The sequence below is a fragment of the Nyctereutes procyonoides genome, unplaced genomic scaffold, assembly GCF_905146905.1.
Source record: "Nyctereutes procyonoides isolate TBG_1078 unplaced genomic scaffold, NYPRO_anot_genome, whole genome shotgun sequence".
Taxonomy (NCBI): Eukaryota; Metazoa; Chordata; class Mammalia; order Carnivora; family Canidae; genus Nyctereutes; species Nyctereutes procyonoides.
Genome location: NW_026575020.1, coordinates 22565513 through 22582822, shown reverse-complemented (window position 1 = coordinate 22582822; position 17310 = coordinate 22565513). Strand labels below are relative to the sequence as shown.

The window sequence follows — 17310 nt, the reverse complement described above, 5'->3', positions numbered from 1 at the left end:
AGGACTGCCAGGCCGAGTTGGCTCAGGCCCAGGTCGGTGGCTGAGTGGAGTCACCCTGAGGCATTTTGTCTGTGTCCTACCAGCCCGTCTTTGCCTTACTGAGAGGAGTGTGTAGCTGGAAGGGTCAGCTTCCTCAGACAGGAGACCAAGTTGGACTTGGGGCCTGAGAGGACTTGGGTAAGCATGGTGAGGAGGACCTTGGCCATGGGCTGCAGCCCCCTAAACCCAAGTGGTGCTGTCTCTCCCTGGAGGAGCAGAGGCAGCTGGTGCCTTACTGGGAGGCAGGTCTGCCCTGCTGGAGTGGAAGGTCACCCCTGCCTTCATCCGGTGTGGCCTGAAGAGGAGTCTCCCTCTCGCAGGGGTGAGAAGACGGTGAGCTAGAAGACTCTAGAAAGCCCTCAGAGAAGCACCCAGAGCTGCAAATGGGAGCTTGCTACCAAGAAGGACTGCCTGGGGCGAAAATCCCATTTGCCCTCCTGTCTGAGTTGCACCAAGGGAGCCTCCTCTAACCTCAGCTCACCAGCCCCAGCTATTCCCTGTCAGCAGTGTCCAAAAGTAACCTAAAAGTTCTTTGGTCTGCTTAACACGCACCTCCCCACCCTCACTCAGCTGTCAGCTCCAGGCAGGGCCACCAGTGGGGTCCACAGTCATTCTACATAACCCAGGTCTCCAAACCAGGCCCAGAGATTGTCTGATAAGAAAGTTTTCTTTTTTGGCGTCTGGCTTTCTCTTTGGCCAGTCCATGTGCCCTCACCCCCAGTACCCTGCCAGCAGCATGCCCCCATCATCCCTCCTTCCTGGTCTGGTACAGCCACTGCTCCGGTGTGCCTCTTGGGGCTGTGGAGGGTGGCTGGCCTTGCATCTGTAGGATGCAGAAATTGAAAACTAGGGATTCCCCCAACAGCAGCCATAGATTTGCACACTCATTAAATGGAAGAGGAATCACAGAAACTAGGGAAGGGAAAACAAATCTTCAAAGGAGAAATTTGGCTTTAATGATACCATTAATCATTCATTTTTTTTAATTAGGAAAAGCTCCCTAATGAGGCGTTTTTGCCAGCTAATAGGATTCTCAATTTCTATGAGGACCATTCTTGCCCAGAGGATTAGGGGAGTCATTGCTCATCAAACCCAGATCTTCCCCTTCGCGCCCAGGGTCCAGTTTCATTTGCAAATAATGTAGATTCCTGGGTGCAGGGGTAGCCCTTTCCTGACATCCTTCATGTTGCTCCCAGCGCCGGCTGGAAAGCACCAATACTCCTCTGCCTTAAAAAACAGTGCCCAAGGCTGAATTCCCCCTCCCTCCAAGGACTTGAGTAAGTGGGAAACAAAAGGAAACACAAGCTGCAATGTTTGTTTCTAAATATTTTTGTATTGTGTACATTCTGTATATTTTTGTTGTAACATATTATTTGAACACAGATTCCATTAAAGATTTTTTTTAAGCCATCCGTTATTCAGGAAGTGACCTGAAGGGCTATTGGAGCCTGTTTTATCTCTGGATTGGGGAGGTGGGAGGCGGTGGACCACAGTGGTGCTGATGTGTGTACAGCACAGCTCCGGGACCTGGTACTTGGTCCTGGTGCTGGTAGCTCGGTGGTTCTTAATCCTTCTAGAATCACTGAACTCTTTTGAATGGTTGATGAAAGCTATGTTTTTCTCTTGCTTTAAAAATGCACAGATAGACAATTCTGCGTACAATGTCGAGGAGAAGGTGATCTGTAAATAAGAAAACTCATCTGTGGATTCAGGTCAAGAACTTTTGTGCCAGCTGTCCTGGTGGATGCCCTGTCTTCCCCTTCTACTCTCACACTATACTCTGACGAGAGATTAATAGCTTGACTACTATTATTGGAATGCTCTTCTTTGAAACATCTAGGAACTTCCTTCTTTACCCCAGTAGCCTACCCCTTATGCCTTTTTAGGGGCAGTCAACACCCGGATCTTGAGGAAGTGATAGGAATGTTCTCAGGGTAAAAGAAGGGGAAAACAAGAGGGGCGTACATGGTAAAGTGTAGTGTTAGGAAGCTTCACAATCGAATGGGCTTTGAATGGATGAAGTCTGAGAAAGTGAATTGTTTTCTCCAGCTTCTCTAAACCATTTCTAAACCATTGGCAGCATATGTGGTTTTGCCATTCATAAACCATTCAGTTTCATCCAGGGATTAAACCACGTTGTTAAATTCAGCCTGGGAGCTGTTTCCCATAATGTTATGTCTCATCAGATTCCTGTAGGCCATGTAAAAACATTTTTAAAAGCTGAAGTTATCCCAGAACAAACTCGAGTACAGCTCAGTCTAAAGGTCCAAAGAACTCACTTCTCTTTCACATGTGGATACTAACTTCCCTGGGGGACACATCAGGACCCTGTCTGAGCCCCAGTGCGCATCCCCCGTCACTCCCCCTCCTGCCATCAGTTTCAGGCTCTACTAGAGCTTACAGGCAAGCTCTCTCTGGACAGCCAAAAGCTGTTCAGCTAGCTTTGCCTTTGGCCTCCTATCACTTCCCCCTTCATTTTTCTGGTTTTCCTGCTTACTAGATTCTCATTCTTCTGATAACTTCATGAGATGTTTATGGGCGATAAGGTAACTGTGAAGACCATTTATTGATTACTTAGTATGTGCTGGGCACAGGATGAGGCATTTTCAACAGATTATCCTCACTTAATGCACATCTACTTGGTATGAAATGGTATGCCCATATTTACACAAGGGGAAAGCTTAGGAAAGCTTAGAGAAGTCTAGGGACTTGTGGGTACCTTATGGCATAGATGGATTCACATTATGGTTCCCAAGTTCATGCTCTCAATCCTCAGCTGTTCATATAGGACTTTAAGGACACTAAACATGTAGAAATGTCGGTTTTAATGATCCAGTCTCACTGCAGTAGTAAAGTAATGGACTTTGGGACATTCTTTCAGTGCTCACTTAACAGGATCTCTGCTTTCTCAGCCCTCCTAGACTTAGGACTTTTGCAATAAAGACCATAGCTATGAATTCATTACTACTCCCTTTCACCCCCGACTCAGAATCTAGCATTTATGCAAACTCGGAAAGATTTGAAGTCTGTGACACATTTAGGAAGTTTAACAGTTGTAGAACTGGAGCTGCCCTCTTGGACGTCCAAGTGGAAAGACTTCATCGATGCCCAGGGGGATCTCCATTACTAAGATACATGGTTAGGAAAATGTGGTCCTCCTGTGGTCCTCCTCTTATTTCCCAAATGCCTGCAGGGTTTCCTAGTATCTAGTATTATAAGTGCACCTCTGGTAAAGGACAGGCATTGTGTCATCGTTATAATGAATGAGAGTAAAGGGAAGTGACTTGGATCATCGAGTTCAACAGGTATAACTTCCCTGGACAATGAATAAAACGTTGTGAGGGAAATTGCCCTCACACCCTGCCTGATGCCTCCAGCAAGGTGTAGAAAGTTGTATTCCAGCAGGTGATGTGATTCAACAAATTCCTTAGCATAACAAGTATAATTTCCCCATAAGCTTGTTGTGCCTTAATAAAAATGTCAGACTTGAGAATGGAGCTAAATAAAAATGACTCTATTGATGAGAAGCTAAGTTGGTTTATTATTATTATTACTACAAATATAATTACAATTAAGCCGAGGCCATTTTTGGTACACGACAAACATATTTCCTCTGTGTGTAGAGCATACAAGTAATACATAAATGTATTCCACACCTGAAACAAATCCTTTTTAAGACTTTAAAAGTTAATACATTAGCTTATTAAAATTTGAATACAGTACATATTTCTGGTCATGAGTTCTTTGGGTTTCTTCTCATGGCCAACAAGGTACTTGATTCCATGTCACCATTTTCGTTGCCTACAGTAGTGATGGTTTGACACAGACTTGTAAAATAAGACTGTATGCTACACAACTGTATAATGTAGTGAGCCTGCATCACAAAATATAAAAGTACACGTAAGGAATATATAATTATATCTTGACTATATCCATAAATGGCTTGAAGCAGGTATTACACTTACTTTTAAATGCCATTTATATCATGGACTGTTGAATGATATGTGAATTTAAAAAAGGAAAAATACATTTTTTAAGACTCTAAATGTTGATGTCCTAATGTTGTCTATTAAAAAAATTGATTTCTAAATGAGCAACTAAGTACATTAGAAAAAGATTCAAGAGTAGTGCCATAGAATTGCTTATTTCCTATAGTCATTCTGAATTTAATGCTATTAAAAAATGCTATTTGGATTTTGTTTTCTGCACTGCCTACAATCCAAGTTATTAAAATTTAAAACCATATGAGAGCCTTTATGAAGATCCTGAATTGTATTTCTCATTAGAGGAAAAGAAATGGCTTGGTGAGTCATGTCCCCAGACTTCTATAGAAGAGAAAGCAGAAGACCGTTGTCAGTCATTTTAAAAGTTAAAACTCAGCACTTACGTGAATTTAGATGAGCTTAGGAGAGGATTTTTACGGGCTTGTGTTCCTCTGAGCATCCTGAGGGCAGTGAGAAGACTTCTGATCTTCTAAACAAAAATCACTATCAAATGGATTTATTAAAGAGCTATGCAGAACAAACTGCCATCATACGTGTGCAGCTACAATTGGCTTCCATGGGAATTATAAATGGCTCTAGCTGAGGGCACATTCAATTGATTTGGAATAAAACAATATGAGGCTTGTAACAAATATACAAAAAACTAAAATCAATGAGTAACTCCAATATGCAGAATCAGTTTATATTCTTTATGTTACAGTTTGCTTATAGAATTTATGTATTTTCTTTTTTAACACTCTGAAAATTCCAGCATTTTCAGAGAAAATAAAATACAGGCTCTTGGCAAATACCTGTGAACAAATGAATGAAGAAAGGGGATGGAGGCCACTTCTGCAGTAGCCTTCCATCAAAGATGATGTTTTGTCTTGAAGCTAGTGCATCTATTTTTAAAGCTCATTTAATTTCTCACACACTTGTGATTTGTGTATTGACTTAAAAGCTGGCTTTATCATCCATGTCATTACCAATCAGACAAAAAAAAAAAAATCTATCCAAGCACCCACAGGATGCACAGATCTGTCTCTGAAACGGTATCACAGCACTAATTTGTGAGACTAGGAGGACATTTTTTATAAGAAGCTATAGTACATTGAAAAAGGAGTATTACAATTTTTCTGGAAGGAAAAATTGCTAAATCCTGCAGCCAACTCCTCAAAGAAGCCACAAAATTACCTTTCAAGATTTTTGAGCATCAAACCCTTAAAGTCTAGAATTTATGGGGCCAGCAGTATACTAAAATTACACAACTCTAACACACATCTAGGACTCAGTGAAGATGGTCCTCAGATTTTTATGTTCTAAGTAAGTTATTTAAAAGTAAAAAATGAAAAAATTTAGAATGTATTTGAAATAGTCTTAAGTAGCAATCCTATGACAATTACAACAACCGTAGTTTCAAACACCAAGGCTTGAATGTACAACTTCACAATATGATGATCTCAAAACATGTGATCAAAAACTTTGGGCAAGAGCTTCTTTCATAAATTCTTCTAGGACAGCCACCACGTTTTTGGCTTCAGGCATTTCTTCATGTTCCACTTTAACAATCTTCAAAAGGATATCTCCACTACCACAGTTCTTTAGAAACATGTAACATTTAAACAGAGCATAATGATTCATTTCTGCCTGTCGGATAAATCTCTTCAAATTATTCGTGTCTTGTATGGCCTAGAAAAAGATTACCCAGTTAAATATATGTTTATATACTTGAGAAAATAATGAAGCCTGAAAAATATCTCCTATTCAGCTGAGAGCCTGACATATGTTGCTGAGATGTTTCCTTTTTTTTTTTTTTTGAATATTTGCATCATTCTTATTACTAATATGCTTTGCCCTTGGGAGAACACAATTTCTTTTTTTTATTAATATATTTATTTATTTATTCATCAGAGACACAGAGAGGGAGGCAGAGACATAGGCAAAGGGAGAAGCAGGCTCCATGCAGGGAGCCCGACGTGGGACTTGATCCTGGGATTCCAGGATCACGACCTGAGCCAAAGGCAGGAGCTCAATCGCTGAGCCACCCAGGCTTCACCACAGTTTCTTATACAAAGTAAAAATACTTTTAAAATCTCCTAAATAAAGTAATAACACTCCTCTCCACCAGAATTTTGAACCCTTAGGCACTGAGCCATTTTTTCGGTGCTTTCCAACTAAGATACGTCACAAATTAGAAGACTGATGTCCCTGAGATACAGGCAAGCATTCAAACAAATTAATTGGAAATGCAATGATATATATGCAGAAGCTCCTGAAAAATATAAAGTAAATGCCTTCTGGGAATTCTAATTTTGAGAACGTCATATTTAATAGACATCACAGCTGTAAAGCAGATTTGTTACTCTGTCACTGGTACTAATTAAAATTCAGACAAAAATGATATGTGGCATTTGGCACATAGCCAATTAATTACCTTTAGCTTAAAGTTCTCCAGTACTTGTCGAAAAAGAAAAGGGTTACCTCCTTCAGTGCCATTCAAAAAAGCCTGCATCCAGTCCTCACAAAACCGGTTGCTTCCTATGAGATATTTTAGAAAAATTAAATAAATAAAACTGAAGTCCTACAAAGTATAAAACATTTATTCTTTCTTTTTGTTATTTATGTATTTTTAACTGAGGTGTAATTGACATATATTAGTTTCAGGTGTACACCAGATATATCCATTGTGATTTTCTTTCTTTCTTGGTAAAAACACTTACAGTGAATTAGTTAATTTTTTAAAAGACTTATTTATTTATTTGAGGGAGAGACAGAGAGGGAGCAAGCACATTCAAGTGGGGGGAGGGGCAGGGGGAGAGAGAATCTCAAGCAGACTCTCTGCTGAGCGAGGAGCCAGATGTAGGGCTTGATCTCATGTCCCTAAAATCATGAGCCCAAATCAAGACTGAACCACCTAGTCACCCCACTTACAGTGAATTATTTAAGACTTCTATAATAGTCTAAAAAAATAGTCTATTCACCACCTGGCTAAGAAATGACCAATGGTTGAAGCCCTGAGTGCGTCTTCCCGATCATATCCCCTCTCCTTTCCCATCAGAAAAGATTATCATTCCCATGTATTTCTTTCAACTTCTATTACATACTTTTTTTTTTAAATCTCTAAGGCCTATATAAGTATTACATTTGTTAAAACTTTGTGTTTTTAATGGCTGTTTCAAAATAGTATGTTTCTGGGCTATACTGAGGCATGTAGCTCTAGTTCGTGCATTTTCGCTGCTATATAGGAAGGACTCTATTGTATGAATATAGCAGTTTTTCAGTTTTCTTGTTGATAGACATTTGCTTCCATTCTTTGCTATTTCAAACAATGGCTTTATGAATATTTCTGAACTTATCTCCTTAACGTACACATATAAGAGTTTCTCTATATACACAGGAGTGGAATTGCTAGGCATGATGGGATATCTGTGGTTCTAGAATTAATACTGTTTTTGGTGAGTCTGAGATAAATATGTGCCAGTAAAAGGCAGGAGAGATAAGTTTGCATCATGTGTTCTCAGTGCAAAAACAGACTCACAACAGTGCCAGGGAGGCTGCCTCAGGGGTTATGGCTCACCTGCATTGTAGAACTGAGGCTGGGAGCCACTGCAATCGATGACCACAGATTTATGTGGCTCCTCCGTCATGGCCATGCACAAAGACGTCATGGTGCCTTCATGAATAAGGCCTTGAAGACTGGCCACACTCAGGAACCTACCAATAACACACAAGTTATTTTCCACAAACAGTATTGCAGGATAGGAGGAAGAAAGCAAATTCATTCTGCACTGGGTGATGGCTTTAAAAATGTAGTATCAGACTTGCTATGGAAAAGGTTCCCTCCTTGCAAAACTCTTCTTTACCTGTTAATGTCTCTCTTTGTTTTTTCATCTGATTCTTTAACTTCAACAGGAGTATAACTTAGAGCCTATGAGAGAAAAATAAAGCCTAATTGATACATGTATTCTAGTTTTCCTTACTGAGCAGCTACTAGATGCTAAACATCAATAACTTCCCCAATAACCACCACACTGGACGATTCTTGATGGGCACTACCCAGAAGCTCTACAGAGCCTTGTTCAGCAGCTGTCCACTGACAATCTAAAACCTGGCATTACCACCTGGTCTCATGGGACTGTCCAGTTGCAGGTGAATTTACCTACCACATATATAAATAAAAGCCAGGCCATATACTCTAGAATTATCTGGAATTTTTCATTTATTATCTGGACATTTTTTAAAAAGTAATCTCCCCCACAACGGGGGGCTTGAACTTTTTGATCCCAAGATCAAGAGATGCATGCTTTACCGATTAAGCCAGCTAGGCACCCCTATTTGGACATTTTTATATAGTTAAAAATCACTTTGGATTTTTGTTTTCCTTCTCAAATTGTTTTAGAAGTTATGCCTCTCCCAGATCACTTCAAAATTATTATTTTTAAATGTTTTATCCTAGGGGGTGTCTGGCTGGCTCACTTGATTTCAGCTCAGGTCTTGATCTGTCAGGGTTGTGAGTTCAAGCTCTGCTCAAGCTGGGCATGGAGCCTACTCAAAAAAAAAAAAATAATAATGTTTTATCCTATTAGGAATATTTAGTATTTGCAATTCTACCTCAGTAATGGAACTTTCTAGGTCTCAGAAAACAGAATTTGGTCTGTCCTGATTGCAAGCATAGTTTGAATGAATATCAGGCAGAGGTGTGGGGAGTAATATTCAGAGAAAGTGAATAAGTCTTTAAATAATCCAAACTCTGCCAAAGTGACTCTCAATTAAAGAAATGCTTTTGTTTGGGCAATACTTACGGCATGTAGCAGAAAGGTAAGCTTCTCCTGGAAAAGAAGAACCACCCTTTGGATTGGGCATACAACATCCTCAAACCAGCTGCTCAGGTAGGATTTTATGTGATTCTCCAAGCCCCTTTCCTAGATCAAGAAAGAATGTCATCTGCTTTAATATAAGCCTTCACTTAGTGTACTTAACATTGGACAGTGAAAAGAACTGAAGATAGATACCTCCATTTTTTAAGCTACCACCAGCAACTCAAAAAAAGGAATTGTAATATAACTTCCCTGAGCAGAGTGGGGATTAATCCTGTACTGAATTTAAAAAACACACTTAGAAATGTAATACATAAAATAAAGAGACCAAATAAATAGGGTTGCATGCTATTTTTTTGCTGGGAGAAGTTGGGCATTTACATGTCCATCTCTCCCTACCACACTGTATACTGTGTGTACTTACTTGAGATTTTTTTAAAGATTTTATTTATTTATTCATAATAGAGAGAGAGAGAGAGAGAGAGAGAGAGGCAGAGATATAGACAGGGAGAAGCAGGCTCTCAGCAAGGAACCCAGTGTGGGACTCGATCTGGACGCCAGGATCATGCCCGGAGCCAAAGGCAGATGCTCAACCGCTGAGCCACCCAGAGACGTCCTGGGGAGATTTTTTTTAAAAAAGATTTTCTTTTTAAGTGATCTTTACACTCAAAGTGGAGATCAAACTCACAACCCCGAGATCAAGAGTTGCATGCTCTACCAACTGAGCCAGCCAGGCACCCCAGAAGATATTCTTTTTGTTTTGTTTTGTTTTAAATTTATGATAGTCACACAGATAGAGAGAGAGAGGCAGAGACACAGGCAGAGGGAGAAACAGGCTCCATGCACCAGGAGCCCGACGTGGGATTCGATCCCGGGTCTCCAGGATCGCACCCTGGGCCAAAGGCAGGCGCCAAACCGCAGCGCCACCCAGGGACCCCCCCAGAAGATATTCTTTTAATAATCCTTATCCCTCAGCACTTGGCTGTGCCTGAAACATCCATGTGTGAACTTATAAAGCACCTCCTTTATAAGGAGGCTGAAGGAGTGAGACAGCTTATTCAGATTCAAATGGGATCAGAGAAGGACACATCAAAGTACTCATCAAAGTACTCTAGCTCGCTCCAGCTGTCAGACATGCTGCCAGGAGGACATCTAAGCTTTCCAGGCTGTGGTGCTCACTGGGGACTAGTGGAAGAGCTCCACTCTGGGAGAGTAGCTCCCCTTAGCCCCATTTCTCTGGCTTACTCTACTCCTATGCTATCCTTTCTTCTCCTGCAGGATCTTGTAAGCACATGACAAGTAAAAGGAATTGTTACCAAATAAATGGGTAGTAAAGTTAGAAGAGTTATGACTTTAACAACTACTACATGCTGGATGTGTGTTTTTTTTTAAAGGTAAGGATAACTTAATCAATATGGATGTATCTAATTCATCAAAGATCGACTAATAAAAAATGGAATTTTTCCCCAAATCTTTGATGTTGAGTTCAAGGACAGTCATACCATTGTAGAGCATGTCTTTGGTACCAGAGGCTGCATAAGCAGTAGTTCTGTCCAAACTATAAGTTTTATGTGCCTAGAAATCAGGAAAAGAGCATCCTCTTCCTCACTTGCAATGTTACCATATACCCTGAATTTAATGGATTCAATTTTTCATGGATACAAAACATAAGAAACAGTCTTGTGAAATTTACAACAGTTACAGGACTATGTTCTCTACTTTCCTTAACCAGCACCTTCCTATTAGCCCACAAAGCTGTACGTTTTTAGAATTTGGGTGTCTTTGTGTCCATCTATGATTTAATAAGTATAACGTATTTATCATCTCAGTCTTATCAACTAAAGTGATCATCTTACCTCATGGCTCATGTTATTTTTCAGCCCTTGAATGTACTTGTCCAATTCAAGCCTGAAAGTATGTTCTTAAGGAAGCAATAAAGGATGAATCAAGGCAGCGTTTGATTTCTCAATAGGAAACATAAAATCTCTCAAATAATGCAAACTGTAAAACATGCCAAGACAAACTGGTTGTATGAAAGTATGAAATGAAGTAAATAGGTAAGGGGTAGAAAAGCTCTTTCTAAGTTGGTAGAAATACTCCTCCATTCGGCTTCCCATGTTTTCCTTCCCGATATCCTCAAAGATCAAAGAAAGGATATAGCTCAAGTCCTTTTTCAGATCCTCCTAAAAAACAGACCACATACTCTGAAGCATTATGTTCAGAGTCCACTGTTGCTGCTTCAGGAAGCACTTTTTCTTGTTGGAAAAGACAGTAATAACAACCGACTCGGTAATCCGGAATCCTAGAAAAGATAATAAAATGTACACTTTTGCTAACTCACACATCTAGTTTTATGGACTGTCCACACCCTGGTCATCTTGATCTGGCAATACTGTTAGGTTGCAAACTAGGTCAGAATGTCCTAGACTTCTTGGTTTACTTGAAACAGCAGGGGAAAACTATCAGGTACCATTACGGGCTTTAATGAGAGTAGCACCTGGAATTTCAAACATGGAATTTAAGTCCTCTCTTATATGAAAAACTCATGCAAATTTTATTCTCATTCATAGTACATCCACGTTTACATAAATATAAACATGTTCTCTTTTTCCCCCAAAACTTCACGAATCACTGAAGCTTCAGGAAGATGTGCCATGTTAATCCTGGGACTTTATCTTTGGTTTGTGGGCTTCATATTCCTGAGGGGGCTTGATGCCAAAATCATAGTCTAAAGTGAACTATAATCACTTTATAGTGATGGCTGGAATTCAACAGAGGATACCTATGTTTAAGCCTGAATGTCATCAATATGACCAGCTTTGTGACCTTAATGTCACAAACATTTCAGTTTATTTGCTCATCTGAAAATGGAAGTAAGAGAACCTGCTCTACTGCCCCCTTATAGAAGAGAATGGCATCAAAGTTTGTGAAAGCGCTTTACAATTGTATACTAGTGTATACAATTTTAGTTTTGGTAATTAATTCTTATTTTCCAAATACAAGACTAAATAAGTATATTTAGGTGGCAGAGTCTGCCATTCAATTAATTCAATTAATTCCATTCCACAAATGTGTGTGTGTGTGTAAGACCCAGTGCAAAGAACAAAGATGAACTTTGCAAGTCTAGTGAGAGCTGATCTTTTGCAATTTCTCATCACTTCTCATATTTAGCTCAGAAATAAAAAATTCAGAACACAGCACATTTTACACTTACCTCAGCTCCACAGATGCAACATTACCCAGTCCTTCAAATACTGCTCCCTTAGAAAGACGCTTAGCAATGAAACTGCGCAGCTCTGGCTCCACTTCAGATGGCAGATTAGTATCCACCAAGGAGAGGCTTGACAAATGAAAGACACATTCCTTACCAGTGGACTACTGCATTTGTACCCCATAAGTCAGAATATTACCAAAAGCCAGAATCTCTTTAAGGATTTGAAAAAGCTTCTTATGACTCCTGTTGGTGAGGCTTCTAGGTGTGTATGTCACCAAGTATGATCTATTTCATCAAACAGTTTAAAATAGTCCTATCTTTCCAGCTCATTCTCTCTAGTATTATGACTCCACTGGGACCCCTAATCCACTGACCTTAACTTCCTTATTGCAATACCATAATGCTATTACAACACCTAAAACATTCCTTATATCATCCATCATCCAGTCAGTGAACATACTGTCGTATTTTACCCTACTCTGCATCCAGTGTTAAAGTTCATTCATTCATTTACTAAATTTGTATTAAATGTCTACCCTAGTACCAAGGGTGCCAGGTCAGGAGACATCAATGAACCAAAGAGACAACAATCTGCTGTCCTAGAGTTTACATTCTACTGTGTAGGAGAGGAACTCTGAAAGGGCATTGAAGCGGGGGAAAAGGAGGATTTTGATTTCTTTATACCCATAAGACATTTAATATTTAATGCAGTTCCAATCAAGGAACTAAGATTAATTGCCTCTGGCTAATCACCAGGGACACTACGAGTATTTGGATCTGCCCAGCCTTGAATGACTGAACTAGTGAGGAAAGCCAGATGAGGTTCCCAGGGGATAGGTGGGCTTGATGGTTTGCCTTGGGGAAAGCTGAATGGAAATAGGGTAACCACTGATATCTACAGGACAGATGAGTGCAGAGAAGATAAAAGCACATGCGTGGGGGCTATGGTCAAGCTGTTTTTACCTGAAATCATCACCAGAGGGAGTTTCTGCATTTGTGCCAACTGGGCTTCCATCATCAGTGTCCCCTCGCTGCTGTGCCAATCTGCACATCACAAAAGCAATATAACTGTCAGTCACGGGCTCTAAGTGCAGCGGAGTCCATCCCCTTCCCCGCCGGCAAGCACGGGGTGGGCGTGGGGGTGGGGGGTGGGGTGAAAGTCAACTGGAAATGCTGCAAGGTAGAAGTGCATGGATCCTCCATTCCTACCTTCACAATAGGGAAAACCCATGAAACGGTGCTGACAAGAGCCCCTTCGCTCTCCGGGCCCTCTAAAAGGTGGAGGAAAGGCTAAATTAAATACCAACAAGAGTCAAGGAAATTTCCGCTAAGAACCAAACTTTCCAGGGCCAAAAGAGCCCCAGAAATGTCTGCCCCGACCAAGGAAAAGGAGGCAGCGAGAACGGAGGATAATCAGAGGGTGGGGTGGAGGTGTGGATGCTTGGGGCCAAGAGGAGAAAGTGGGGCGATAATGACAGGAAAGGACGGGGGTGGAAAGTGACATTAATGAGTGCGCGAGGCGCTGTGCCAAACAAGGGCATGGGGCGACCGGTAGGGGATGAGAGGACGCGGGGGACAGCTGGAGGGCAGGGGCGTGGGAGTGGCGAGGAAGTCCAGGGCGCTGGCCCGGGAGAAGAGCTTGAGGCCAGAGACTAGGTAGCTGGGAGGGGGGAAAGAAGGCCCTGGCGAGCGCCAAGGGTGGGATGCGGGGCGGGGCTACAGGGACGGCCCGGCGCTGCACCTGCTTCCGCGGTAGTTGTAGAGACAATAGTGGCTGCTGGGCGGCGGCTCGAGCCTTCGCTCCTCGGCGGAGCCTCCCTCCTCGCTGCTCTCTAGCTCCTTTTCATCCCCGTCGAGAGATTCCTGCAAGGAGGGGAGCATCGCGGCGGCGGCCTCCGAGCGGCCCTGTGCTCCCGCCAAATCGTTCCCCCGCTGCCGTACAGTCCTCCGAGGCCGGGCTCGTGCGGCTCCCAGCGCTCGCGCACCTGCGTTCCGCCGGCCTCCCGGAGTAGCAGGCCAGGAAGCTGGCGGGCTGGCCTGGGAGGTGGGGAGGTGGGGGGGTGGGGGGTGTCTCCCCGCACGGGCTTTTGGGCGCGCCCAATTACCTCCCTAGGATCTTCTACCATTTCTCTTTTGACTCCCTTTGCTCTTCTGGCTGTTGTTTAAGACGTCTAGGAGACGTAATAAACATGGTGCCATTAGCCAGCCGCATGGAAAAGGGTGAAGCTGCCCTCCTACCACCCTTCAGGTGCGTGGACTCGCACTCACGTGCACCAGTTTGATGAAAGATCGAAGAATTTATTTTTAAAGATTTATTTATTTGAGAAAGAGGGAGCGCGCCCACACACAAACGGGGAGGGACAGAGGAGACAAGCAGACTCCCCGCCAAGCGCGGAGCCTGACCTGGGGCGTGACCCCAGGACCCCATTTCCTGACTTGAGCCAAAAATCAGGAGTCAGAGGCCCAAATGACTGAGCCACCCAGGCACTCCAAAAGATGTAAGAATTTAAAATGCCCCATCCCAGGTTTTTGAAGATTCTTGAAGGCCTTTCTAAATATTTAAAATACTTAGAAGCCACAGGAGAGGGCCACCTGGGTGGCTCTGGTTGAGGGTCTGCCTTTGGCTCAGCTCATGATCCCGGGGTACTGGGATCGAATTCCGCATAGGGCTCCCTACAGGCAGCCTACTTCTCCCTCTGCCTGTGTCTCTGCATCTCTCTGCCTCTTATGAATAAATCTTAAAAGCCACATGGGGAAAGATTAATAAATCTAAGTAAAAACTAAGCACTTCTTTTTTTTTAAAAAAAATTATTTTATAGTATATCCCATGGGGAGCCCTATGTGGCACTCAATCCTAGCTTTGGGGATCAAGCCCTGAGCCAAGGGCAGACACCCAACCGCTGACCCACCCAGGCATCCCAAAACTAAACACTTCTGTGTAGCCTAAAGTCAAAACACAAATGACCAACTAGGAAAAATATTTGCCACATATATTTGGGGCTCAATCCCAGGACCCTAAGATCATGACCTGAGCCGAAGGCAGACGCTCAACGGACTGAGACACCCAGGCTCCCTAGATTTTTTTTAAAAATCTCTACATTCAACATGGGGATTGAACTCATAACCCCAAGATCAAGGTTGCATGTTCTACCAACTAAGCTAGCCAGGTGCCCCAATGTACATGGTTTAGAAAGGAATTTGAAAATGTCTATCAGTATTTTAAATTCACATACCCTTTGTCTATCAGTGCAACACCAAGACATCATTAAATGGATACATTCATGTAAGTGTGAAAATAGGAGCCCAAAAATATTCCTTGCAGTTTATGATGAAAAACTAGATCCAATCTGAATGCTGGTCAATAGAGGACTGATTCCATAAGTTTTAGTAGACATGCAGTGATAGAATAATGACACTCCCCCCACCCTGCCAAGATGGCCACATCCTAATCTCTGGAACCTGAAAATATGTTACCTCGCATACAAGAGACTCTTCAGGTGTGATTATAGTAAGGAACTTAAAATGGGATAATTAGGGATTCCTGGGTGGCTTAGTGGTTGTGCATCTGCCTTCCGCCCAGGTTGTGATCCCAGGGTCCTGGGATTGAGTCCTGCATCAGGCTTTCCATAGGGAGCCTGCTTCTCCTTCTGCCTAAGTCTCTGCTTCTTTTTCTGTATCTCTGAGTAAATAAAATCTTAAAAAAAGAAAAGGGATAAGTATCTTGGATTATCCAAGTAGGCCCAATGTAACCATAAAAATCTCTCTAAAAAGGCAGGAAATCAGAGGAGAAGACAATTGTGATATATAGAGACTGAAGTGATTTGGGATCACAAGCCAAGGAATTTAGGCAACCTCTAGAAGCTAGAAAGGCAATAGATGATTCTCCCCTAGAGCCTGCTGAAGAAATACAGGCCTGCCAATACATTCCAGACTTCTGGTCTCCAGGATTGTTATATAATAAATTTGTGGTTAATTCTGTTACCACAGCAATAGAAAATTAACACACCTGTATACCAGAGGACTTTGCAGCTATTAAAAAGAATGAATTGGAATATATGCACATATAGGAAGACAATCCAGTATTTGTTTTTTCCTGGCAACACAATTGAAAGAGCCAAAGCATGCACACAGGGAAAGGCAGAATAATCACTGACAAGAAAGTAATGGAGAGTTAGGGTGATCTTACACAATCTCATTATTGGCTTCTTGACCATCTGTGAACATAACCCGAGGACATTAGTCTTTGCAAATTAGTCTATCAACTGCCAACTGCAATAATATCAGTATAGCATTTATATTTTATTTTTTTTAAAAGATTTTATTTATTCATGAGACAGAGAGAGGAAGAGACACAGGCAGAGGGAGAAGCAGGCTCCATGCAGGGAGCCTGATGTGAGACTCGATCCCAGGTCTCCAGGATCATGCCCTGGGCTGAAGGCGGTGCTAAATCGCTGAGCCACCCAGGGTGCCCTAACATTTATATTTTAATAGTTATCATTTATTTAGCAGTAACCATGGGCCAGGAGATTTCTGTATTTTATATCATTTATCCTTGGACCAACTCCATAAGACGGGTTTATCTTCATTTTATAGATGAGAAGAGGGATCCCTGGGTGGCGCAGCGGTTTGGCGCCTGCCTTTGGCCTAGGGCGTGATCCTGGAGACCCGGGATCGAATCCCACATCGGGCTTCCGGGGCATGGAGCCTGCTTTGCTTCTCCCTCTGCCTGTGTCTCTGCCTCTCTCTGTGACTATCCTAACTAAATAGGAAAATTAAAAAAAAAATTTACAGATGAGAAGAAAATGGAGGCTCAGCCAATATGTGATCAATCTATAATCTTTTTTAAAGATTTGAGAGAGAAAGAGCAAGTGCACAAATGTGGGGTAGAGCTGGGGGCGGAGGGAGCCGGGAGGGGAGAAGCAGACTCCTCACCGAGCAGGGAGCCCCATGTAGGACTGGATCCCAGGACTCTTGAGATCATGACCTGAGCTGAAGGCAGATACTTAACCTACTGAGCCAGCCGGGCGCCCTGATCAACCTATAATTTTTACTGCTGTTTTATTTTTTAAAGATTGTATTTATTTATTCATGAGAGAGAGAGAGAGAGAGGCAGAGATACAGGCAGAGGGAGAAGCAGACCGCCCACAGGCAGCCGGATGCGGGACTCCCTTCTGGAACTCCAGAATCACGCCCTGAGCCACCCCAGCGTCCGTTACTTTATATTGTATTCTTCCGCTTGGGTCTTGGAAACAATTGT

General features: G+C 42.3%; 1 protein-coding gene across 1 annotated transcript; it reads right to left on the bottom strand.

Annotated features, from left to right (window-relative positions):
• Window positions 1-3560: 3560 nt before the first annotated feature.
• Window positions 3561-13988, bottom strand: CUNH17orf75 (chromosome unknown C17orf75 homolog). The gene is made up of 10 exons (XM_055337158.1): window positions 13795-13988; window positions 13017-13097; window positions 12054-12179; window positions 10998-11141; window positions 10696-10753; window positions 8825-8944; window positions 7886-7950; window positions 7600-7736; window positions 6457-6560; window positions 3561-5711 (listed from the first exon to the last, which is right to left on the bottom strand). The coding sequence occupies exons 1-10, from the start codon at window positions 13932-13934 to the stop codon at window positions 5496-5498; spliced, it is 1191 nt and encodes a 396-aa protein (XP_055193133.1). The 5' UTR covers window positions 13935-13988; the 3' UTR covers window positions 3561-5495.
• Between the last annotated feature and the right edge of the window lie 3322 nt (window positions 13989-17310).